Here is a 27,199-nt window from a genome sequence, read left to right as displayed (position 1 = left end):
GTAAATGTTGACACCGCGCAGGATGGTTGTAGCCACACCATGAACACAAGGGTAACCCATTATTTGAAACATGTCACATGAGCATGATTTGGTCATCAAATTCACCTCATCATCACCTTCTAGGTCTACCACATGAAGTTCGAACTGTCCAAGAGGGTGGACTTTCAAGTACCTTGCATCATCTTCAATGCCCAAGACATATTTCTCATATAATGTTGCTAATTTGGATGTGCACTTCTCTACCTCCTCACGACGCATAGCAAACCATGACTGAATTGTGAGACGAATGAATTCCTCAAAAGTAGTGACTAGGAAGGTTCTTGCTTCTCAGGTTTTGTTGTTGAAGCTTTCCTTGTCATTATATTGTATCGATTCCCAAGAAAGTAAGCATGAGTCCGCTTGTCGAAGCCAATACCCTCGAGATATTGAGTTATGGTAGGATCCATTTGCTTTATATTGTTGAAGAACCTATGAAATTTTGACTTCCGAAATGCATATGCCGCATTCCATATCTCCTTGTGACAGTGATCAGTCTTGAACTTAGCGATTACATTCATACTTATGTGATGGTAGCATGCACCATGATAGGCATCAGGGAAGACCAACTCAAGAGCATGAATAATGTTAGCATGCCTGTCTTAAACAAAATCCAAATTATCAACAACTCCAACGGCTTTCTTCAATTTCATCATGAAATACTTCAAAAAATTATGATTCTCACTGTCCACAATTGCGAACGCAATTGGATAAATTTGGTTATTCACATCTAATGCAACAACACACAGCATGTGGCCACCATACCTTAACTTCAAGAAAGTTTCGTCTACACATATAACAGGACGACATGGTGTAAATTCCCTTCTACAAACTTCAAGTGAGAAGAAACTATACAGAAAGCGACCGTCCTCTGTGACAAAATCAGTTATTGTACCTGGATTCTTTTGTTACAGCATATACAAGTAAGAAGGTAACTTGGAGTATGATTCTTCAGGTGTCCCCCTGACATAACCGAGTGCCTTCTCTCTGCATCTCCAAGACTTCATATAACTCATATCGAGCCCAAAATTAGTCTTCATATCCTCTTTTATGCGGTTTGTCGGGTAGCTAGTGCCATCAGTAGCATATTTGTTCTTAATAAGGTGCCCAATGACCCAAGATGCTGCTTGACGGTGGTCTTTCTGTTGCAATTCTAGTGAGCAAGTATGTACACTATTATAAACAGTGATCTCAAACATCTCCGATTGTGCTACTTTTTCTCCCTTATTCTCCAACCACAATCAAGATCCTTGCAGGTGGTATACAACACATCAATACCAGATTTCTTAACCATAAACTCAAAATTATTTTTCATTATGAAGAGAGATACTTTGGTTTTCAATTTCATCTTGTTTTGAAAAGTCTTCCCAAGGTATAGTTCTCCCAACGGTACACTTGATAAGGGTGTTTCAGATCAACTAGAAGCCATGATATCTTCTTTTGTAAACATGGGAGCATTCCATCTTCTGTGATCTTCTGTTGAACATATTGGAACGTTCCCTGTATTGTTATATTTTGTTCTACCAGGACGACTAGAGTTGGTGCCAGGTGTTCGACATTCTTTACTTGGTGGGTTTACGTATGCAATAGGACGTACTTTTTGTTCTTGTACTTGTTCGACTTTCAAATCATTAGACATTTCAATCAACACTTTTGCACTATAATATGCCTCTGAATCGTATCCTGAGTCCTCATTTTGTTCAGCTACTGGATCATCATTCACATAGGGGTCGTACTCATACTGGTTGTCCCTCAGGTCACCAATAGGACCTCCTACAGTACTGGCTGCTCCCTCAGGTCTGGGAGTGGAATATGGATCTGCAATGACAATCATCTTAATAGGAGTGACACACAAGGCTAACCTTTCTTTAAATGTTACTCCTAAGAATGCACTGACACCAAGATCACTTTCAACATGAACGGGTGTAAACGGTTGGTCGCCACATGTGTAAGGAATCTCCAATTTCAACCCATACAGTTGTTTATCAACTTTAAGTTCCTTGTGAAATATGTCAAGAAGTTGCAAGTACATTACAGTATCCTCCATCGGTATCACCATGAATTGAGGGTCCTTGAAAATCCACTTATTGTAATTCCCAAAAACCATTGTAGGATACAAAAACATAGACAATGGAACTTGTGTTGGAAAAAAAAAACATAGAAATTGTTAAAAAATAAACTGTCAATTTTTCACAAAGTCATGAAAAAATAATATGATCGAGCTTTATTAAGCTTCAATTTAACTCTATCGAGTTACCATCGAGCTCTCATCAAGAGCTTATCGAGTTCTTATCGAGCTAAACGTTCTTAAACCGAACATAAACCTAACTAAAACCTTCATCGAACCCCTATCGAGCACATATCGAGAAAACAACTACACCAAATATTCTAGGGTCCAACCTACCTTTATCGAGCACAATCGAGCAACAAAGCCTAAAAATATCGAGCTATAATTGAACTATATCGAGCAACATCGAGCTCATATAAAAACCTTATTCTACATACCATCGAGGTCCTATCGAACCATTATCGAGCTCCTATCGAGCAAAAAAGTTCCAAAAACCCCAGAAAAATGCAGATCATGAAATCTCTCTAAAAACCCAAAAAAAAACACACCAATATAGGCTCAGATCTGTTCGAAATAGCCCAAAAATGTAAACAAAAAATACCCAACACATAAAATGAACAATCTTCTTACCCATGATTTTTCTCCTCAAAATGGATGTTGCCTTTGATATTGGTGATGTAACGCCCTACTACCCAAGGACCGTTACACTATGTATTCTAAATAGTGCTAAACTTGTTAAACAAGTCACGGTTTAGGGTTAAAATTTTTGGTCAAGGATACAAACGTTTCACTAAAACGTTTACTGTATACATGGTATCCCAAAATACATTTAAAGGGTTGATTACAATAAAAGATTTACAACCAGCCGACCTAAGTGACAAAATAGGGTTTAACCCTAGTTCTTCTTTAAACCCTCGGTCGTGGTGATCGAGCAGCTGCATATGTACACATCGTTACCTAAGCTCTCCAACTCAATGATGGTACAACTTTCTTTTACCTTTACCTGCACCACATAGCACTCGTGAGCCGAGACTCGACAAGAAAACTTAAACATGCTCATAAGCAGTTAATAACATGTCACCAAATCATAATAAGCATGCCTAGTAGTAATAACCCTACTCGTTCATGTAGGCAAGTAAAAATAAATTATTATGAAGTCATTTTGGCTCGACGACCTAGGATATGGGACTAATAAGTAACCCTAGGGCCCTATGCCTTGTCCTCTATGTAGCCAACTTTCGAGCTAATCTAGCGTACTCGGTGCTAGGTTGTCTTCAACTAATAGATCGATCAAGTGTATGATGCGCTTCTGGTTGGGCTAGATCATATGGACCAGCGCTTAGCACGCTATTACCCTGCTTTTACTAATAAGTCAATGCCTTACGACCAGCATTTAGTGTGTTATTTCCTTCCTTGACTAATAAGTCAGTGCCTTTCGACCAACTCTCACCATGCTAATGTCGTCCTTGACTAATAAGTTAGTGTCTTTCGACCAGTGCTCAGTGTTATTGCTGATCTTGACTAATAAGTCAATGCTAGGATATGTGACTATTAATTCACCTTAGGTCTCTTAGCCATATCCTTTGTATAAGCGTACCTGGCGCTGACTAGCACTCAACGTGTTAAGGTTGTTCTTAACTAATAAGCTAATGCTAGGATATGTGACTATTAAGTCACCTCAGGTCTCTTAGTCATATCCTCTGTATAAGTGTACCTGACACTTCTGGTTAGCCTAACCAATACGACCAGCGCACAACGCTATTGCCGCTCTTGACTAATAAGTCAATGCTCTTCGACCAGCACTCAATACTATTGCCGCTCATGACTGATAAGTCAAAGCTTTACAACCAACACTCAACACCATTGCTGCTCTTGACTGATAATTCAATGCTCTTCGGCCAGCACTCAGCACTATTGCTGCTCATGACTGATAAGTTAGAGATATACGACCAGCGCTCAGTACTATTGTTGTTTTTGACTAATAAGTCAGTGCTTCCTCAATGAGGTAATGCAACACAAGTATATATCATATGTCAAATATCCATATATAAAGCATTCAACATGTTGAATCGATTATCACGAGCATAATCATAATCATGCACATTTACAGAGACTCAAGCTCTGATCAATTCCATATTCAACATTCATGTCAGGAAATAATCACCTGTATCTCATGCATCACATGCTGGGTGCAGTTTTCTTACCTTTAGTCCAAGCACAGGTTACCAATAAACGAACCTCGAGCACGATCCTAATTCTGAACTCCTAGCGATGACCTAGTCACAACCATAATATAGAATCCTATAAAAAAAAAAAAAAGAGTAAATAAAGACTTTCGGACCAAGTCCTAGCCTTCGGGACGTTGAATCCTACTAAACCGGGTTTAAGGATCGATCCCGAGCCCTTAGGTTTAAGTTCCCACGACTAAAAACCCAACCTGGCCAAGAATGCACAGGCGGGCTGCGACTTGGCCCTGGGGTCGCGGCGTGCCTCCTAGACAGATAGCCCTCTACCTGGGCTTCAGGGCGCGGGCCACGACTTGCCCCCTAGAGTCGCGGCGCGCCACTAGGCAGAACCCCTCCTGGTTCTGGGTTCACACAGGTCACGACTTCCAAGAACAAGGTCACAACCCAACCTCGAACCCAAGCATTTTCTCTGTTTTCTCCATTTAATACCTTCCAAAAACATATCAAAATTCCAAAATCAAAGTTCCCAAACATCTCAATTTCCCAAAACCATTAAAACCCAAGTCCCAATCAAATCAAAAACTCCTCAAATTGCAAAATCCAATCAAAGCTTAAAAACTCAAAACTTAAAACTTGAATTACCTCTGATTGATTTTTTTCCCAATTAAATCCTTCTATTAATAAGCTTCTAATCTTCCCTTGAATCATTATGACTCTAACCTTACTTGAATCCGAGTCCTAAAACTCGAGTTTCCTTCAAAAATGCTAACGACATCAAAAAGAGAACGAGAGAGAGAGAGAGAGAGAGAGAGAGAGAACATACTGAACGTTCTTTTTTATGTTTCTAACAGGTTACTTTGAGTTCTGGGAATTTTATGTTTCTGACAGGTTACTTCAAGCAAATCCTAATGCTCGGGGTCCCAAAAACGCCCCTCGGGGTAAAATAGTCAAAATTCCCATAATTCCCTCTTTATCTCACTAACTCCCAATATATCATCAAATAATCATTCCCATTACCCTATATTCCGGTAATGTGCTAAATACCCAATATACCCCTTGACTCACACCAAGTCAAATATGGGTCCCATTGTGACATTCCCACTAGCTTGCTCCTTAGGATCGTCTCGTGCCGAGTAATCCAAACATATCCACATAATAATGAGGTCTCACACATATATCACATGTATGCCAAATATACCCATAACGGGCCAAATTACAAAAATTGTCCAATTAATCAAAAATTGGCCCACATGCATAATATAACTCACATATTGATAAACATATATATATATATATCACATAATCACATAATTTCCATAATTTGCCATCCTGCCCCCCTAATCAAGGCCCTAAGCCTTATTAGGAAATTTGAGACGTTACAGGCGACTTCACAGAGACAATGGAGATGGCTAACAACGATTTCAACAAGAAAATCATACAAATCCATGGGATTTTAGGGAGAATTTCTTGAGAATGAGAGAGTGGGAGAGAGAGAGAGAAAAGAGAGAAGAAGAGAAGGTTTTAGGATTCTTGATATAATGGGAGGGGTATTTTGGGTATGAGATGAATGTTTAGCATCAAATTGAAAAGATTAATAGTGCTATAATTTTTTATTAATATTAGGCACTATTAAGTATGAAGAGTGAAATTTCCCTTTAGAATTCGGCTACCATAGGATTAGGGTTAGCTATTTGAAGTTTGTTAAAATTAGTATTATTAATATATAATATATATATATATTTATTCTAGAGCATGGGGTGGCTAGCGATGTGTGTTAGTTAAAGGAATTGGAATGTTATTTCTTTGATTTAAATTATTTAATTAAAATTGATAGATAAGTTTAAGTGGCATGTAATACATGGTCATCAAGTCTCTTTTTGTAGCTATTTTGGTGAATTAAAAGATTACTTATAATATCTAGATAACACAAGAATTAGTACACTGTCTAGTGGAAAATGAAAATAGGATCTAACCTTTGAGAGCTCAATTGTGTCGTTTACCAAAAACTTTCTTGACCATCTACGCTTGTGGAAGCATTTTGATCAATGCTCGATTAATTAAGCATTTACTTCATTCATCAATTGCGTTGTTGCTTGTGGGGCCTTACAGTGAGACTTATTAAGGATACTATTGTGGGACCTATTGTGGGACTTGCTGTGGATAATAAAAGGCTAAAATGTTTACTGTAAATATTGAGTGGTGAATAGTTATTGGTAATAGTATTATTGGGAATAGTACTTTGCCTAGCGTTTCATCAACATATATTTCTTTCATCGTTAATTTTTTTTTTTTATGTTCTTAGCCTATAATTTAATCGGCAAACATGTTAATCTTATCATTAATTATGATTGGATCTTTGGGGTGCCAACTCTGTTTAAATCTCCATTCTTGGGGCTTAATTATATAGATATATATTACCATTATCACATGTATGATTAATGAATTATATACTAAATAATATTTCCTCGGAAGTATATATATGGATCTCCTGGTTATATATATATATATGGTGCTTCTTCGCTACATACCTCTTATATTTTCAGTATTTGGTTAATTTTTGGTGTAATTTTTTTCGATCGTGTACATTATAGTTTGTACGCCCTAAATATTCGCGCATTATTGGCGAGCTGGAAAATAGCCTAATTCGATCCGCCACATGTAAATCGTTCACCCGGATTTGTTGTTACGGGCTTCCGTCTGTCCAGCCCGAGCTGATTAGAGAGTTAGCAATTTACTCGAAGGCAGCGGATCAGCGGTATGGATATCACGAGCTAGCGCTACATCAAGCTCATGATGCGGTAGAGATCTGACACCCGAATCCTTGTAAAGACAACCACGCAATATAAACGTGCATATATCAGACATCACGTGTATATTCCATTCTTGAATTCTCAGACACGCAGTATAAACGTGCGTATTCAGACATCTCACGCCTAGTTTGGGCCATGCAGCCCATTATCCCTCCTTACCTATTGATTAGACCACACTTCACTGTCAGATTTTAGGAATTAATCATCAGTGTCACAGAGATGACGTGAAGGGTAAAGAGGTCACGGGATGACCCCATTGCCAACCCAGGTATCCTCTTCCTATAAATACCAAGGCCCTGGGCATTGCAAGGGGTTGGGATATTTTTTGTAAAGAAGTACTCTGTAAGGATTAACCAAGAGATATCAATAATATCGACTGGTGGACTAGATGGATTTTTAACCTTCGAACCACCTAAAAAGAAATGAGTGATCACTTTCCCATGTTATTAATTTCTCAAGTCTAGAATTAAGCTATTTTCATATTACAGTTCACTAATCAGCACTAATCCATCCTATATATTTGTATATTTATCTGTCGGCGAAGAACCGCGTCAACATAGTTATTTAAAGCATCTGGTCAATTTTCAAAAAAATTTAAATAATTTACAATGGCGAAAACAGAACAGAGTTCCAACATATTATTTTCCACGCACATAAAAAATAGTCACACGTACTACAAACTAATTGAACCTTATTTTCAACATTGTAAATTATTTAAAATTTCTTAAAAATTTGCAAGATGCTCTAAAAGCTTACAATATACACAATCAAAAAAATAATAATTATTCCGAAAATTATCCAAATACCTAAAACAAAAAATGGTGTACCAATACACCTAAATATAGTGTGTGCATTGTAGAATTTTTCTATATGTGTTTATATATATATAAAAAAAAAAAAAAAATTCCTGGTAGTGATTGTTTTCAATCACTATAGGTAGTTGTAGTATTTTGCTTAATGGTATGTAATGTAGTTAATAGGTATTTCTTACAAATTTTATCCATATAATTTAAAATATTAAAATCAATATTTAAGCAAGTTGCATTCCTGCTTGGTTTGATATTAATTTGCGTGTGCAATAGATTACTGTCTGAATTCTTATTTCCACCTATTAAATTATACAGAATTTCCTGGGAGGTAATCTGCAACTAAGTTATTAGAAGTAACTATAGGTAGTGCTCCCTACTATAATGTTTATATACACTCACTTACATACGTATTATACATATCTGAATAAACGACACCCCACCCTTCCCCACCCAAAAAGAAAAAAGAAACCAATTAATTATAGAGAAAACTCTGTAGCAATAGCGGCTAACTCGCTTCTTTCTTTTATTCATTAAAGCTTAGAGTAGTTGGCTGGGTTTGTGACATTTTATGTCTCTCACTTATTTCTCTAACTTAATAAATATATATATATATATCAATTTTTATTAATTATAGGAAAATAGAAGTTTGAAACCTTGGGAGGCCTACTTTATCACCGGTGTCTTGAACATCCTTTTGGATTTGACTTTTGTACTCTCTGAAAGTAAAATGCCTATAGAGTGAGGTTTGTCTATGGCTGCAGCTCTCTATTTTGGCATCGTTGTTGGGGCAGTAGAAATATGCAGCAGAAAACCTCTCACTTTCACCGCTGCTGGCAACCACTCTGTGTCTTATGCTTTTGTACACTCCATTACTCAAGGCCTACATAATTAATATACAAATATATAGATATCGGTCAGAGTATATGAAGAAGCTGGGACTGTATATATATATATGCATTCGCCAAAAGGGTATGTGTTGCGGTTAGTATCATGAGTATATTCAAGTGTTTTTTATATGTCCTTTGTAATGATGAAATTATGACAGTATATATAGAGAGATTATACATTAGATTCACATATATTGTTAATTTACTAATGTTAATGAAAATACGAGACCCGATTTCATTTGTTAGTACAATTACCTTAACACAATTCTCTCTCAATATATGCATACGTATATTGAATGTCCAAACTCTCATTTCTTTTTGAAAAATTAAGTTCTATAGGAGATCCATCCATGTGTATAATAATTTTTATTTCTTCCTTTATTTATTTATATATTAATTAGTTGTACCTGAAATAAGTCACCAACGTTGATAACAAGGGCTTTTGGATTAGGTTTAACGGCAACCCATCTTCCATCTTTGAACAACTGTAGGCCTCCGACTTGGTCTTGGCACACAACAGAGAGAAAATCACTATCGGTATGAGGCACGAGCCCAAACATTTGAAGCTTCGAAGAGTGTGGACATGGCGGATATCTGTTGAGTCGAACATAACTTGAGTTTGGCGGACAGTTCTCTTCGAAATAGCTGGATCTCAAGCCCAAGTTCCCTGCTAGTATTTCAGCTAAGTGTTTAGCTAAACTGAATGCTCTATTTGAAAATTCTTCCATGGCTAACCTACGAATGGAAAAGTAGGATTGAAATTGGAAATTAATCACAAGCAGAAACTCAAAACAAAATACTAGAAGCAAAGTATTTAAATGCACGAGTCTTTCTACACATAGAGATAAAAATGATATATATATATATATGTATTTATTAAACAAAATAAAACCTACTCTTAAGCTTTTCGATGTATAATACTTTTAATTATATCGTTGAAAATGGCCTACCCACATGTAACAAAATAATGTTATGCAAGAATATTAGATATATATATATTTACTAATAAAAAATTTATCCAGTTTTATATATATATATATATATATATATATATAGTAGAGAATTGAAACGTGTTCCCCCATGCACTTACACACTCAACTACTTGAGTTAGTCTGAGGTGGCTATCCAATTGTTTTGTTGAATGTTCATTTAATTCTATTTGTAAGCAGAGAAAAATAAATGATTTTGGTAAAAAGTAAAAACTAAAAAAATATATATATTTTTTCACCACATTAGATAGATGAATGAAATTCCTTACTCCTAATAATGCAATTCATAATAATTGCCAACTTTCCAAGAATACAATTAAAAAAACATGAAAAAAAAAGTATACATGTTTTCCTTATCTATTAATTTTTTAATTTTCTATGCCTCGTGTTAAAATATTAATAATAAAGTTTTTGTTAGTTTCAACAATATTGAATTCGAAATAGGTCTTAGGAATAAAAGTTTAAATAGAATTAGAAACAAATAGTACCTATATGATTATATTTCTTAGCCAAATATATATCATAAGGCTAACACTTTAAGATAAATTTATTAAATTATAATATTTTATAGTTTTTATTTTAACAGACATATTTAAATAAAATAAAATCCAAATAGGAAATACCCTATAATTATAATAAAACATCATAATGTATAATCATAATTATAATCCAAAATTATAATTATTGGTATTATATATATAGGTATACACACATAGTCAATCAATACTATCATGCATGATTTACATTTTATATAACAATTTATAGCAATTTAATTAATTATAGAGAGAAATCATTGAAATATGTATGAAACTATAATATATGTATATACATATACCTGAGATTGTTGTATTTTGTATTATTCATTTTGGAAATATCTGTGAGAGATATATGAATGGCTTCTGACCAAGAAAGCTGGTTGAGACAAGTAGCTTTCGGATTCCCCCAACGGTAACTATTTGGTGATAAGTTGAGAACATTTTTTTGAGACTTTTCCAGGAAAGGTTGATGAAATACCTTCTTTTGCTCATGTTTCATGCACTTTAAAACTTGTTCTGGAATCCCATGATTGACAACTTCAAAGAAACCCCAATTGCTGGCTGCATCAACGATCTCCCTTATGCAACTCTCTTTCATCACCTCCTTATGGTATTGGTCATCAGGATTACTCATCATTAGATGACTAAGATCGATTAAAGGCAGTTTATATTCCTCAATCATCGAATTAGGTTTTTTATGATCACTACCAGTAATACAATTCATGAAATCTGGGAAGAGGGCCTTGTAAGTTTCATGAAATGGAGGATCAACCTCCATAATGATTATGTTGCTTTGCTACTAGATGGAAACCTTAGCCTAAATGAAAGACTGACTTTTTATATAGTAGCTTGAGTTATAAGGAGAAGGATTGCTGAGAAATGTTATGTTGATCAGATGAAATGAAATGATGACCTAGCTTGCTAGGTGAGAGATGGATTAGAATATATAGTACTTTGTCCTTTTGGATAATTAATTATAACCTGTGATACATAATTGTTATATATATTAGTACATATACACATAATATATATAACTAAAACAACATTAATGTATTTACAAACTTAGTAATAAGTTATTAACTACGCCATGTATTTTAAAAGCATTCTTCATTACAAAGGTTAGATCTTTTTTTTTTTTCTCTGTGAGTGATTTATATATATCGATGCTATGGTAATTAGAAAATTAACTTCTATTTTATTTTGCTAACTATTGGACTGGCTGATTAATTTTGGTAAGGTCATATATATATATATATATATATTAGTGACCATGTAGATATACCTATATATATTGAATGTAGTCATGTATTTTCCTTAAATTAGTATTTTATAGAAGCGTATAATAATTCTTCAAATTGTGTTTATACAAATAATATGTTCATTTCTATACGTATAAGATCTAAACAACTATCCTTATCAAATAGGGAAAAGTATTATACAGAGTGACGCATAGTAGAACTTTATATATATATATATATAATTGGATTTAAAAGAATAAACTCAACCATGGTTAATTAGTGAGAAAAAAAGAAATTGATGAAAATGACCATGACAAGTTCTATAGTAATATACGAATTCAGGAAATTTAAAAGAAGTACGTACGTACTTGAAAGCCAAATATGTGTACGAAATGCTAGCTTCGCAACTCATTTTCAGTGTTTCTGCATGGAGAACTTGTACTAACTGCTTTTGAGATTTAAAAAGCAAAGTGTGTATATGTATATAGCTATATATCATATATGTATCTCTCAAAAGTAATTGGAAAGTAGTAACTCATTGGTAAGGTACACTTACTTATATATAGGCATTGTGGATATCAAAATTAGGTGAGACTGTGTTGATCGATTGAGAATCTATGGTTCAAAAGAGAAACACGCGTTTGAATATTTCATCAGATAAAATATTGAGAAATCTATTTAGAGAGAGAAATTGAAAAGACCTTTTTTATTTTTTCCTAAATATATGCCAATTAAAAATGAATATGGAACAAGAAATTATATATAAATATATGTACATAAATGTAAAGGTGTGTAACTTAGTCCAATTTTTAGAGCTTTAATTACATTAATTGTTAATTATTAGGAACACAAACTCAATATTTGGTTATCATTCCTCCAAGTCTCTCATTTATATATAACCAAATAATTAATGTCTATAACTTGATACTTCATTGGTGGCAGTAACATCAAATTCTCATATGGCATGTCGGCAATATATAATAAATATATATTTTCAAAAGTAGTTAATTGGAAATACTCATATGGCGTGTCACTTCTTTCCTTTTTCATTAAGCTTATAGTAATTGGCTGGCTTTGTGACATTTTAGGTCTCTCTTATTTCTCTCTCGTAATATATATTTGCATATAGCAGTTATTATAAAGTTATAGGAATATAGAAGCTAGAGACCACGGGAGGCCTACTTTATCACCGGTGTCTTGGACATCCTTTTGGATTTGACTTTTGTACTCTCTGAAAGTTAAGTGCCTATAAATTGAGGTCTGTCTATGGCTGCAGCTCTCTATTTTGGCATCATTTGTTGGGGCAGCAGAAAACCTCTCACTTTCACCACTGCTTGCAACCACTCTGTGTCCTATGCTTTTGTAAACTCCATTACTCAAGGCCTACATAATTAATGTACATATATATATATGATCATCAGATTTCAGATTTGTATAGAAATTATTAGTCAGAGTATATGAAGAAGCTGGGACTGTATATATACACTTTCGCCAAAAGGGAATGTGTTGTGGTTTGTATATCATGATTATTCAAGTGTTTACTCTATGTTCTTTCATCCGTTTCAAATAATGATGAAATTTTGTGACAATATGTATATATATATATATAGAGAGAGAGAGAGAGACAGACAGACAGACAGACAGAGATTATACATTAAATTCACCTTAATTGTTTACTAATGTTAAAGAAAATACTTGACCTGATTGCATTTGTTAGCAACAATTACCTCAAAACAATTCTTTCTCTATATATGTATTTTGAATTTCCAAACACTCATTTCTTTTCAAAAAAAAATTAAGGCCAATTGGAGATTCATCCATATGTATATGTCTTTATTTATATATGAGTTAGATGTACCTGAAATAAGTTGCCAATGTTGATAACAAGGGCTTTGGGGTTAGGTTTAACGGCAACCCATATATCTTACGTTTTTGAATAACTGTAGGCCTCTGACTTGGTCTTGGCACAACAGAGAGGAAATCACTATCGGTATGAGGGACGAGACCAAACATTTGGAGCTTGGAAAGAGTATGGACATGGCGGATATCTGTTAAGTTGAAAATAACTTGAGTTTGGCGGACAGTTCTCTTCGAAATAGCTGGATCCCATTTTCCCTGCTGCTAGTATTTCAGCTAAGTTTTTAGCTAAACTGAATGCTCTATCTGTAAATTCTTCAATGGCTAACCTACAGATCGAAATGTGGGATTAAAAATGGAAAGCAATCATAAACAGAAACTAAACAGATAAATATCTTTTGCGTTTAAAAGACTTAACTTTGGAATGACATAAACACAGACTAATATTAAATACATATGTACGTATATAATATATATGTTAGTGGTATATCATACATGCAGAAATATTATGGCTAACGTAGAAGAATAAAAACACTGTATAGAGCATAACAAACAACATTGTATACAACAAAATTACTACATTGTATACATCATATATTTTGCGTGATTATCTCACGTACGCGTAATGTCTATATGGATATATGTGTGTAAATATATATATATATATATATATATATACTAGGTAAAAAAATAATGCACAATCCATTTGCTTAGTTTTAAAATTATAAATATATTTATTTTAATTATATTTTTTAAATTATCATATAAATTTTAAATAAATAAACAATATCATAAAAATAAATAAAATATGTTTTATATAATGTATAAATGTATTAAAAAATTTCTGGTAAAACATTGTCTATAATTTTAATTGTTAGGATGTGAAAAGTGATGCATGGTAAGAAGCATGAGGTTCCATCTCAAAACCAATTGGTGATGAGTGGAGTAACTCATGCTCTTATAAATGGTATGATGATCCCACATACTTTCCATGTGGGATTCTATTCTCTAACATCCTCCTCAAGATGGTAGCTATTTTTGCTCACCAATCTTGGACAGCTCGATCGCAAGTGGTTCGTTGGCTCTTTTAGCTCGCTATCCCTGAATCACAAATGGCTCTTTTGGCTCTCTTTTTGAACCGGTTTTGGATTTGGATCGGATACATACTCGTTAGAGTTTTCTTTGGTTCTGATACCATGTTAGAATGTGGAAAGTAGTGCATGGTAAGAAGCATGAGGTTCTATCTCAAAACCAATTAGTGATGAGTGGAGCAACTCATGCTCTTATAAATGGTATGATGATCCCACATACTTTCCATGTGGGATTCTATTCTCTAACATTAATAAAAATTGGTTCACTTTTTTTTTAAGAATATATACATAAAATATAATGAATTATAGTTCTATAGTATATATAAATATTTATATCAATAATCTCTACATATATGATATATAAACACTGCATTGATGTATATTTACATAGCTACATGACATATATATAAATTACAATAATATTTTTTTAAAATTAATAATATAATAAAATAAGAATCGAAAAAGTCATAGTGTATAGCAGTATACATACATCAACTATTTTTAACTTCAAATGTATCTCGCAATGTCCTTTGGTGAATTTGATGAAGAAAAAGATAATCAATCACTTGATAAAAAATAGACTATCACACAAACTTATAAGATTAAAAAAATGATATAACCACACTTGGTTCCACTAAATTTTTCAAACCCTTGAAACCAGAAGAAGAAGAAGAAGAAGACATAATAATAGTAGAAGAAGAAAGATGCAGATTTTCGCTGAGACCTTCACTGGTAAGATCATCACTCTTGAGGTCGAGAGTAGCGACACCATCGACAATATCGAGGCCAAGAGCAGGGTACCCTTTTGCTTCATTTTTATTTTTATATACATATTTATATATGCTTATGTAGAATAAGGTATTTCGATTGGTGGATATTTCTTATTTTTGTCGTTTATATATTAGAGAAAGTTGAGTGATTTATGCAGTTTGTAGTATTGGGTTGGCTTTATTATTTTTAAATAGATATGATTTAATTATTTAAATTATCATAAAATATCTTTAAAATATCATATTTTATTTAATTAATTTTTGTTTAAGTTTACGTTTATTTTATTTTTTGAATTTGGCAGTGACAATAAAAGATTATATATTTAATTATTTAAATTATCATAAAATATCTTTAAAATATCATATTTTAATTAATTAATTTTTGTTTAAGTTTATGTTTGTTCTAATTTTTTAATTTGGCAGTGACAATAAGAGATTATATATTATATATTTAATATAGTATTAATATTATAGGTGAATTTTAAATTTAAGTTATTTGCTTGTTTTTTTAGAGGAAGTTTGTTGCTAGTTGATATAGTAGATTATATATAAATATATATATATATTGTCTGTTTAATATGATATTATTCTAATAAATGAAGTTTAAGTTTAATTAAATTTTATTTAAGTTATAAAACATATGATTTTATTATTTTTAAATAACTATCATTGTAAAATATCTTTAAAATATTTTATTGTAATTTTTTCATTATTTATTTATTTAATTTTAAGTCATGTATATTTATTTATAACAATATTCTATTAAATATAATAATATTTCGTAAAAGTTAACGGAAAAAAAATGAAAAACTGTTGAAATTAAGACTTTCTGTTATCTACACAGTTTTTATATATATTGGGTAAAAATAACGTGTAATGTACGTTTAATTAGTTTTAAAGTTTTTATATGACATAAATATATTAAAAAATTAGGACAAAACATTGTCTATAATTTTAATAAAAACCGGTTCACTTTTTTTCAATATATAATAGAATGAATTATAGTTTTATAGTATATATAAATATTTATATCAATTATCTCTACATATATGACATCTAAACACAACATTGACATATATATATTTACATGGCTATACGACATATATATAAATTACAATAATATTTAAAAAGAAATTAATAATAGAAAAAATCATAGTGTAAAATAGTATACATGCATCAACTATTTTTAGTTTATAATGTAACTCGCAATATCTTTTAGTGAATTTGACGAAGAAAATGAGCTCAAATCATATTAATATTATACATGGATTTTAAATTTAAGGTTGTTGCTAGTTTTTTTTTAAAGTTTGTTTCTAATTAATAGTAAATTATATTATGTTATATATTTAATATTATATTATTCTAATATGTGAAGTTTAAGTTTAATTAAATTTTATTGAAGATATAAAACATATGATTTTATTATTTTTAAATAATTGTCATAATAAAATATCTTATTTTAATTTGTTTAATTAATTATTTATTTATTTAATTTGATTAAAATTTAAGTCATATTTACTATTAAATATAATAATATTTTGTTATATATAAAAATATTCGGTTAAAATTAACCAAAAATAAATAAATAAAAAACGGTTAAAATTAAAAATTATAGTTATCTTTGCACTTATTATATAGAAGATGTGTGTAAGTAAATAAGGGTTTGGAACATCAGATAATTAAGCTACCGTGCTAATTTGGTTCCAGTGCACCCTTATTTTGTACTCATATATTTTATATATAGATATAGATGATATATGGTGGCCCAATTGAACAGTAAACCTCCTGTCAACGCACGAGCTCCCCAACCAGAGGGGGGACGGGGCTTTATTTGTTCACGTGGGCACACCGTGAATGCCCAATGGAGGCTCGCTGTAGTTCCCGTGGCTCTCTCTGCCTTTTAGGATACGGCTCACCAGTGGGACACATTCATATACTGCTTCATAAATCAGTACAAAAAGTAGTACACGCTTTATCGGAAATTAAAATCTGTTATGTAGAGGTGTCAGTCTAGTTCCTGTAAGTAAGATTTTTTTTTTTTAATTGTAACTTTGAGGACCAAAATTATTTGCTTTAGTTACTGCACATTGAAACAAAGCCACGTGTTTCTTCAGATTTTCTTCTTTTTGGCAGCTTTAGTTGTATCTAATATTCATGTACATAAGAACAAGGCCAACCCTGCGATCAAAAATATTAAAAAGTATTTTAAAATAGACATATATAATAAAAGTGAATACATTATAATAACACAGCTAAATTAGACCGAGCTTATATCTTTTCACAACAAAGCTCCTCTTTTCTCTATTTCACTTTCTTTTAGAAAAATCATTCACACATATATTATAAATATGTTCTGTAAAAATAATGGTTCGTTTGGTAAAAAATTTTATTTTGAATTTTCTAAACACAAAAATAGAAATATTATTTTATTTTTGTTTCTTTATTTTTAAAAAATAAAAATATGTTTGGTAACTATTTTTGTTTTTTATTTTTAAAAATAAAAAATAATAAATGCGTTTGATAACTTTTTTTTTTATTTTTTGTTTAACAATATGATATGTTAATTTAAAGAACAGAAGGAAAAAAAAATTGAAAATTGTTTAAAAAAAATTTGAAAGTGAAAAAAATTCTATTTTTAAAATTTTCAAAATTTTAATTAAAATTTAAAAAAATAATAAATAAAAGTAGAGTCACCAAACACATTTTATGTTTAATTGTCAAATTTTTAATTAATTAAATAAATAACTATTTTTTTAATTGTTACCAAACAACACGAGTATGAAGTAATAATATATCACTACTACAAAATGGTAATTTTATGACTTATTTGAGAGACATTAAAAATTTACTCTCACAGTAGACATCCTATCTAAGGTCTCCCATTGTTTTTAAAAATAAATTGATTTAAATTGGAATTGATTAGAATTAATTAAATTAAAATTGTATAAAATTAATTAAATTGAAATTGATTTAGATTAATTATATTAAAATTGATATAACTAATAAAATGAAATTGAAAATTTTCATTAATGAAATATTAAATTGTGTTATAAGATGAGCAATATATGTTAGATATATGCAAAATTAACAAGCATTGCACTATGTATGAAGAAAGCGGTAAAAACTAATAAAACTTAATTATAAAGCGGTTGGTGACTTTGGATTATGGGTAATATATCTGTCGTTCATTCTTGTCGCATCTCTTCAAGTTGTGCCTTTGTATATTTCGTACTTGTTAGCTGCAAAAAAATGCAAAGTAAAATATATTAATGAATTATTTGATTACATTTATATTTGATTTCAAAAATAATTTGTAAATTTAAATTGATATATATATATGTATATTGTTCTCAAGAAGTGTTTTGGACTCACATGTTCAATCAATTCCTTCAACATCCTCATTATGTAGTATCCACATGCAACACGGTCCAGTTGGTGTGTACATTAATTATTTAAAAGTATAACTAATTAAATTAATTGACTTAGTAAAAAATGTGTACACATTCTACTTAACTATAAAAATTTCAATATTTTAGGTGCAATTATTTACTTGAGGTTGCTTAATGTGTAGATTATCAGTGATCTTGACATTAGGAAGATTCACTGAGAAAAAAATATTGAAAGCATTGACGATGACTGGTACAATCTCTTCACGGTTATTTAGATCTGAGTTCACCAAATCACAACAATAAGCATGATATGCATATGGCGCCAATATAAGCAACATCAAATGTTCATTGCATGAGAAAAATAATACTAGATATAACTCAAATGTCAAACAAAGAAAGTATTGATGGGTCGGGCAAAAGTTTTAAACTTACCCATTGTAACACCCCAAGTTACTAATAAGGTTTAGGACCTTGATTAGCGTGTCTGGAGGGCAATAAGTGAATTAACATGATAATATATGAATTTGAATGAATATGTGATTAGAATGCATGTTTAGGCAGTATAAATATGCATGTGGGCCCCGTTTGCATGTTAGGGGTAAATTGGTAATTTTAGCCCGCTGAGGGCATAAATGTGATAATTGTATTATGTGAGTTGTACCACGTGAGTGTGGTGATATTAATGTGATGCATGTGCCGAGACGGTCCTAGGGAGCTGTTAGCTTAAAAGTCACAACGGGATTTTAATACCCGGCTCGGGAGGAGCCCAGGGGTACTTTGGGAATTTCGTAAGTTGAGTTGAGAATTAGTGGTTAATGGTTATTGGTGATTGAGTAACCTGGGTAACTATTGGTAACTGCTGAGAGTAACAAGTTGTGATGGGAAAATGGTAGAATAGTAATAGAGATGAAATGACAAAAAGGGCCTTGAGGTTTAGTTGGGAAAGGATTTAGAAGAAGGGGTAAGATAGTAATTTGGCAAAGGGTTGGATAAACTTCAACTGAAGGAAAGGGTGGATCATGTATTATACTTAGTCATATGTTGGTTTATGCTGAAATTAATTAGAAGAAAAAGCTAGAAGGAAAGAGGAGAACAAGAAGGAAGCTGAGTTTGAAACCTAGGAAGGGAATCAAGAGGTTTGAGGCAACCAAAATCAAGATAAGGCTAGGATTATTCAGAGGTAAGAGTTATGCTCTGTTTTTGTTTAAATTTAGGTTTGATTTTCACAGATTAAGTGTGGAATTTAAAGGGAATATGGCTGGTTTGGCTTGGAAAACTTAGTTTGGATAATCAAGGGTTAAGTGGCTTGAAGTTGGGATTGAGGTGAATTCAAGCTAAAATCTTGATTGAGGTAAGAGTTTTTATCATGTTTGAATTTCGTATCTGGTATGGTTTGAGATTTTAGAGGCATGGTTTATATTTTTTTTCAAACTCTGGTTTAGGTCTTAGAAGCCATGGTTTGAATTTGTGAAATCTGAAACTCAAGTGTGGATCTTGGGTGTGATTGTGTAGCTAAGCTTGTTTTTTATGTTTATAGGTTGTTAAATGGTTTGTTTGAGGTTTTAAATTGATTTTGGGGTTTAGGTATTTGTTTGGGTTTAATTGGAGGTGTTTTGGCTCGGGAAAAATGCAGGGGAAAACCCAAAAATCTAGGTTCGCGTAGGAGCGTCGCAGGCTTGTTCTTTGGTGTCGCGGCGCAGGCTTGCATTAGGATCAGGGGAGGCTTCTGGGCATCGCGGCCCTTGATGGGAGTGTCGTGGCCCTAGGCCATTTTTTACAGCCAAATATTGTATTTTTAGGGCTTTTGCCCGGGGGCTCAGGGGATGGTTCCAATACATTGTTTTAGGGAATTAGAGGTCCCGAGAGTACAGGATTGGTCCCGGGAAGTGGTTTTGGGATTGGTTAGTATTAAAAGTGTTTTATATATGTGTTGTGACTAGGATTTTGGAGAGGCTCGGGATAGAGGACCGTGCTTGTGACGTTGGTGCATCGGAAAGCTCGGGATACAGGTAAGAAAACTGTAGCACCCGTAGAGCAGGGCTTGGGCCCATAGTATTGTTGCAGGGCACGACCCTAGATTGTATTATTGCTAGGATGTAGCTTTAAATGAATTATTATATGTTTGATTGTTGTTTGAGAATGCTATATGTGGTTGTAGCAGAATGAACGGAAAAGGAGCCGGGAACAGCGAAAGGCCGAGAACGGCAGTGGGGCCGGGAATATCACTTAACACATGAAGTGCTTGTGGTTAGGGTGAGACCCCAATGAATACATGGGATATCCTTCGGTGTGGACCGAGAACCCAGGCTTTGGTAACGCTTCTGAGACGGCATGGCCGTATATGTGTTTAAATCTTAAGGATTGTCTGATTAACTATGGGTTATCTGCTATAGTGATTGTATGATATGCATATGTTATGTGCTGTATGAGTTTTCTTGCTGGGCTTCGACTCACGGGTGCTCTGTGTTGCAGGTAAGAGCAAAGAGAAAGTCAACCAGCCATGAGTACGGAGAGCGTGGGGGCAGCGCGTACATGTTTAGCCTGCCCGACTGCTTTGATTGGGGGTGTTTTTGAGAAATGGCTGTATAAAACTATAGTTTGATGGTTAATTATCTGTAAACCTGTTTTGAGTTGTAAGTATTTTACAAACCATGTGTTTGGGATCCCAAATGTAAGACACTTGAGATTTTCAATGAATTAAGGGACTTTCAAAGATTACAGCCTAGACTTCCATTAAATCACACTTTTATTCTAAAAACCTCATTAACGAGCTAATTGCACGTTTTAAACTCACTTAGTAACGGCTCTAAGGTAGTAGGGTGTTACAACTTGGTATCAGAGCGAGCCAAGGTTTATTGGTTCTAAAGATTGACCGAACATGTACGCACGCTGCCATTGAAAAGCTCGACTTAGGGTTGATTGGTATGGTTGATTATTACGTTTGAATATGTGCTTGATTGTTCTGTTTTCCTGCTTTGTTTATAAAGAGCATGACGAATGAAATAACATATGCATGATGCCAGGGCAAGGCCCGTTGTGTGTTATATGCTATTTGCATTTTATCTAGATTGTTGATTTTGGTTGGTTGTTGGGAATGGGAGGTGGAATTGGATTTTGTTATCATGCCTGATGAGCGGTGTCACTGATTGCAGGCATATAGTTGTAATGCCTCGGCAATCATCTAGACTCCGCGGCAGCAGAGCCGAGGATGACAATCAGGGTCAGGACCCTCCACCTGCCCCACAGAACTGGCAGCAGATATTAGCCGAAATGGAGGCTAGGTTACGGAGAACAGAGGAAGAACTCCGTCAGATGAGGCAGCAGACCCCTTCACAGGTCACAGGGTTACCAATACAGCAGAATGTGGCGCCAGTGCCAGTTCAGCTTGTGGTTGAGAACAAGTGGGAACCCTTGTACGAAAGATTCAGGATGCAACAACCTCCTACCTTTGAGGGTGGGTCAGACCCACTGCGGGCCGAGTAGTGGATGAACATGATTTCCTTGATCTTAGACTTTATGAGGGTCGAAGGAAGTGAAAGGGTAGCCTGTGCTAGCTACATGCTTAAGGAGGATGCCCGCGTCTGGTGGGATGTAGTGAGTCAGCGGAGGAATGTTACAACCATGACTTGGGAAGAATTTAAGAGTATCTTTAATGAGAAATACTACAGCATAGCAGTTCGAGCTGCGAAGGTTGATGAGTTTATCAACCTGACTCAGAACAGGTTATCAGTTACTGAGTATGCCTTGAGATTCGACAGACTGGCAAAGTTTGCGCCAGACTTAGTGCCGACGGATGCGGCCAGGAGAGATAGATTTATATGGGGGTTGAATGTGATGATCGCCCGTGATGTGAATATTGCGTTGATTCCAGAGACCACTACTTATGCTCAATCAGTGGATAAGGCCCTTACTGCAGAGAGGGCTAAGGATCAGATATGGAAGGACGGCGCTGTTAGGCGCGATGCCAGGAGGACGGTGCCTCCTTTTGTTGGATCTAGTCGGGGCAGTGGCCCCAGTGAGCAGAAAAGAAGGGTTCCAGATTCATTTGTTCCTCCTAGTTCTGATAGGAGGGTACGAGGTTCTGTTGGTGGTCATCAGGGCGGAGGTGACAACTGGAGGAGTTTTCCAGTGTGTCCTCGATGCAGGCGACGACATCAGGGTGAGTGCCGGATTAGGGCATGTTTCATCTGTGAGAGTGCCAACCATCTGAAGAAAGACTGCCCACAAGCTAAGAAAGAGGAGCCAAAGCAGGGAGACAGTCTTGCTCATGCCAGAGTATTTGCTTTAACTCAGACTGAGGCGGAGGCTAGTCCCTCAGTTGTGACAGGTCAGATCTCTAGCGCTGGTTCTTTGTATACTGCATTGATTGATTCAGGGGCTACCCACTCATTTGTATCTGCTAGGGTGATAGACCAGCTTTGTAGACCTAGTATTGTGTATGCTAGGGGTTTTCAGACTTTGTTGCCAACAGGAGAATTGGTAGTCTCTAAGAGATGGATTAGAGCATTACCAGTAGAGATAGATGGTAGAGAATTGTTTGTTGATTTGGTTGAATTAGACATGGATGACTTAGATATGATATTAGGGATGGATTGGTTAACGAGGTATGGAGCTACGATTGATTGCAAGCAGCGAATGGTGACTTTTGAACCACAAGGCGAGGTATCTTTTGTGTTTGTGGGGACGGTGAATGGACCGCGAGTGCCTATGATTTCTGCACTAAAGGCTAGAGACCTGATGCAGGAAGGTTGCATAGGATTCCTAGCAAGTGTCGTGGACACCTCTAGAGCAACTTCAGTGGACCGAATGAAACTAGGTTGGTCTGTGAGTTTCCAGACTTGTTTCCAACAGACCTGCCAGGATTGCCACCACAGCGGGAGATTGAATTCATCATAGAGTTGGCACCGGGGGTGGAGCCAGTCTCCAGGGCACCCTATAGAATGGCTCCAACAGAGTTAAAGGAATTAAAGATCCAGTTACAGGAATTGTTGGATTTGGGGTTTATCAGACCGAGTTTCTCGCCATGGGGTGCTCCAGTGCTATTTGTTAAGAAGAAGGATGGGTTGCTTAGGATGTGCATTGATTACAGGGAGTTGAATAAGCTGACCATTAAGAATAAGTACCCACTGCCTAGGATTGATGATTTATTCGACCAGCTACAGGGGAGTACGGTGTTTTCAAAGATCAATCCCCGGTCAGGCTATCATCAGTTGAGGATTAAAGAGGAGGACATACCGAAGAAAACTTTTCTGACAAGGTACGGGCATTATGAATTTCTGGTTATGTCCTTTGGATTAACCAATGCCCCAGCAGCTTTCATGGATATGATGAATAGGATTTTCAAGGACTACCTGGATAAGTTCGTGATTGTGTTTATCGATGATATACTGGTGTACTCCCAATTAGAGACAGAGCATGAGCATCATCTGCGCCTTGTGTTACAGCGATTGAGGGAGCACAAGTTATATGCTAAGTTTAGCAAGTGCGAGTTCTGGTTACTGCAAGTTACATTTCTGGGCCATATTGTCAGTAAGGAGGGGATACTGGTTGACCCAAGTAAGATAGAGGCAGTGAGAGATTAGCCTATTCTAGACTTTTAACTTCGATTATTTGGAAAAACTGAAGTTTATTCTAGACTTTTAACTTCGATTTTTACCAAATAACAAAGTTAAAAGTCTTGGATACATGCTGATATCAGGTAGTGAGGACTTTTAACTTCAGTTATTTGGTCAAAACCAAAGTTAAAAGTATAGAATAGACTTCTATATTTTCCAAATAACTGAAGTCTATTCCTTTTTTTTCTAAATAAAAGTAATATTCAGACGAATTTTTAACCCAAATAACATAAAATTTAATCTAATTTTCAATCCAAATACCACCAAAACAACAATTTCCTATAAATTTTAAACAAAAATAAATTATTAACCCTTAACCCTTAAGTAACCCCAAGGACAATTTAGTCATTTTCCAAATCCTGTTAAGTCCCCGAGGGCAAAATAGTAAATTCCCACAATATTCCCTCCTAAACATTCTATCCTAAAATATATCTCCAAATATTTATTTTCATAACCCGATAACCCAATAAAATATCTAATACCCAAAATACCCCTCGACTTGCCCCGAGTCGGGTTTTCGACCTCGTTGTGACTTTCTAGCTAACTGCTCCCTAGGACTGTCTTGGATTGTGCAACATAGATATATCACAAATATATCATAATAATCACATTTATGCCCTCAACAGGCTAAAATTACAAACATGCCCCTGATAACCAAATGGGGCCCACATGCATATTTAATTCACCTAAACATGCATTTCTAATCACATATTCATCAAATTCACACATTAGCACATTAAATCACTTATTGCCATTCAGACACGCTAATCAAGGCCCTACACCTTAATAGAAAATTTAGGACGCTACAGTGCCCCCCACGTGATCGAGGGTTAAAAGATCCTTGGTCACTCGCTTCTTGACTGAATCTGTTCGAGTAGTTAATTACTTGTTAAACACATAAAATATATAGAAAATTTTCCGAGCAATTAATCACTGCCCATTTTGACTAACAAGTTGAATTCTGCCAGAATATACCAGCCAGTTGTACTCTACCCGGTTTTTACACTACTACAAAAAAGACTTTTTAGGACTAGCATTGCGAGTCCTAAAAAAGTTTTTAGGACTCGCGGGGCGCGAGTCATCTATTTGAGAGCCTTAAAAACTGAGGTTTTTTAGGACTCGCGTTGAGAGTCCTAAAAACTCTCGTTGAGTGCCTTTAAGTAATTTTTTAGGTAAAAGAATGTTTTTAGGACTCTAAAAGATCTCGCTGAGTGTCTTTAAATTAAGATTTTAGGACTTGCTTTGCATGCCCTTAAAAGTAAATTTTAAAAAAAAAAATGCAACTACAATTTTCATTTTGATTTAAAAATATATATCCCTTTGAGAGTCCAAAATGTATTATATATGTTAGATTTCTAAAATTTTCAAAAGAAAATACAACAAAATATTTTTTTATTAATTACTCAAAAATATAATTTCAATATTTAGTCTACTCGGCTTACAAAATCATATTACATGATAGTTTATACTACAGTCAAATTCTATCATCACCAAATATTAAACAAGAAATGTATACAAAGTTAGTGAAATATATTTTTGATTCTAAAAACTTCAACTACCAATGTTGTCTAGTATTGCGCCAAAGAAATGCATCTCAATATAGACCTGAACATTATAAAAAAGTTCTTTAATTATTAAGTTCATCAAACTTTTCAAAAGTTTGCTTAGAAACAATCAATCCATTGCAAGCTGATAATTAATATTAGAATATTGTATTTATAAAAAAATATATCTTTAGAAAATAAGCACGTCCAAAAGATCAATGAAAAATTTGGGATAAGAAATATGTTTCAAGAGAGCTAGCCACACTTGTATATGTTTACAAATTTCAACATTTTTTAATGATTAAATTTTAATCCTCATGCAACTAGATATCAATCTGCATACTGTCTAGATTTAGTATTGGAGTTTGGAGAGATATTTAGTTACTCACACATACTAATTAACCTATAGACAGTCCACATGCTATGAAGAAATAATTTCGAACCAACATTTAAATCCCAAAGAACTTTGAGTGTCACATCTCTAGAAAAAAAATACTGCAATTTCATAAAAACTAGTGTTGAAAGTCCTTACCAAAGACAAATTCTATATTTTGCCACACTAAGTTATTTTCTATATCGAGCGACAAAACAAGACAGATTTCAGAGAATGAATCCTAAACAAAAGCGAGGAGACAATTATACTAAACATTTATAGGAGAATAAATATTATTATACAAGAGATAATCTATAGAAATGCAACACACACATTTACCAAGCTACATAGCAAAGCAAACATACATGTGCATTTGAAAGTTGTCATCTTACTCCAGATGGATATTGCTTTTCTTGCTCGAAAACCAAATATTCCATTTTGTCGACTAACTAGCTCCAAAACTTGTTCTCAGTGTTACATAAAGACACTGCTATATATTTTATTACATTCAAAAGCCAACATGTCAACATCTATAGAAACTCAAACAACATATCCCTTAATTTACTAGCCTAGCCATCTGTCACATTCAACACCAACATGTCAAACAAATCAAACAGCACACAAGTTTTCATCCATATATCACTGCAGCACACAAAATTCTCATAACCTACTTCACTAAGACATGCAAGTTCTCAATCTTTCGTTATCACCGCAGCACACATAATTCTCGGAACCTACTTCAATACAGATGAATATCTAAGATATTCAAACTCCACTAAAGTAATACAATTATCATTCAAAATTGTAAAATATTGAAAATTAAAAAAAAATCAAATACAACATACCTCTTGCAATTAGCTACTGATCCAATGCTTTAAGACCAATCAAAATATTAACCTAAACATTATTATCAACATTATAAAAAATAAAAAAGTTAGATGTATGTTCCATATCATGTTATTACCCCAAGTCATGTTATTTAAAATTCTATAATCAACTTA

At 33.9% G+C, this 27,199-nt stretch overlaps 1 protein-coding gene, 1 long non-coding RNA gene and 1 pseudogene across 4 annotated transcripts; all 3 read right to left on the bottom strand.

The window, feature by feature from the left end:
• Window positions 1-8,372: 8,372 nt before the first annotated feature.
• LOC133782498 (gibberellin 2-beta-dioxygenase 8-like) lies at window positions 8,373-12,074 on the bottom strand. Of its 3 annotated transcripts, none has more exons than XM_062221816.1 (4): window positions 11,924-12,074; window positions 10,621-11,302; window positions 9,204-9,531; window positions 8,373-8,789 (listed from the first exon to the last, which is right to left on the bottom strand). In XM_062221816.1, the coding sequence occupies exons 2-4, from the start codon at window positions 11,097-11,099 to the stop codon at window positions 8,538-8,540; spliced, it is 1,059 nt and encodes a 352-aa protein (XP_062077800.1). In that variant the 5' UTR covers window positions 11,100-11,302; window positions 11,924-12,074; the 3' UTR covers window positions 8,373-8,537. The 3 variants fall into 3 exon arrangements, with proteins under 3 accessions (XP_062077800.1, XP_062077799.1, XP_062077801.1); XM_062221815.1 differs by having other exon boundaries at window positions 11,928-12,074; XM_062221817.1 differs by having other exon boundaries at window positions 8,374-8,789; window positions 10,621-10,925; window positions 11,928-12,074.
• Window positions 12,075-12,702: 628 nt separating this feature from the next.
• Window positions 12,703-19,102, bottom strand: LOC133785430 (gibberellin 2-beta-dioxygenase 8-like; annotated as a pseudogene).
• Window positions 19,103-25,656: 6,554 nt separating this feature from the next.
• Window positions 25,657-26,641, bottom strand: LOC133784183 (uncharacterized). Its single transcript, XR_009871187.1, has 2 exons — window positions 26,564-26,641; window positions 25,657-25,886 (listed from the first exon to the last, which is right to left on the bottom strand). It is a non-coding gene; the product is annotated as an uncharacterized LOC133784183 (long non-coding RNA).
• Window positions 26,642-27,199: the final 558 nt, after the last annotated feature.

This window comes from Humulus lupulus, chromosome 6, assembly GCF_963169125.1.
Source record: "Humulus lupulus chromosome 6, drHumLupu1.1, whole genome shotgun sequence".
NCBI classification, from domain to species: domain Eukaryota; kingdom Viridiplantae; phylum Streptophyta; class Magnoliopsida; order Rosales; family Cannabaceae; genus Humulus; species Humulus lupulus.
This window is presented reverse-complemented; position numbering and strand designations above follow the sequence as displayed.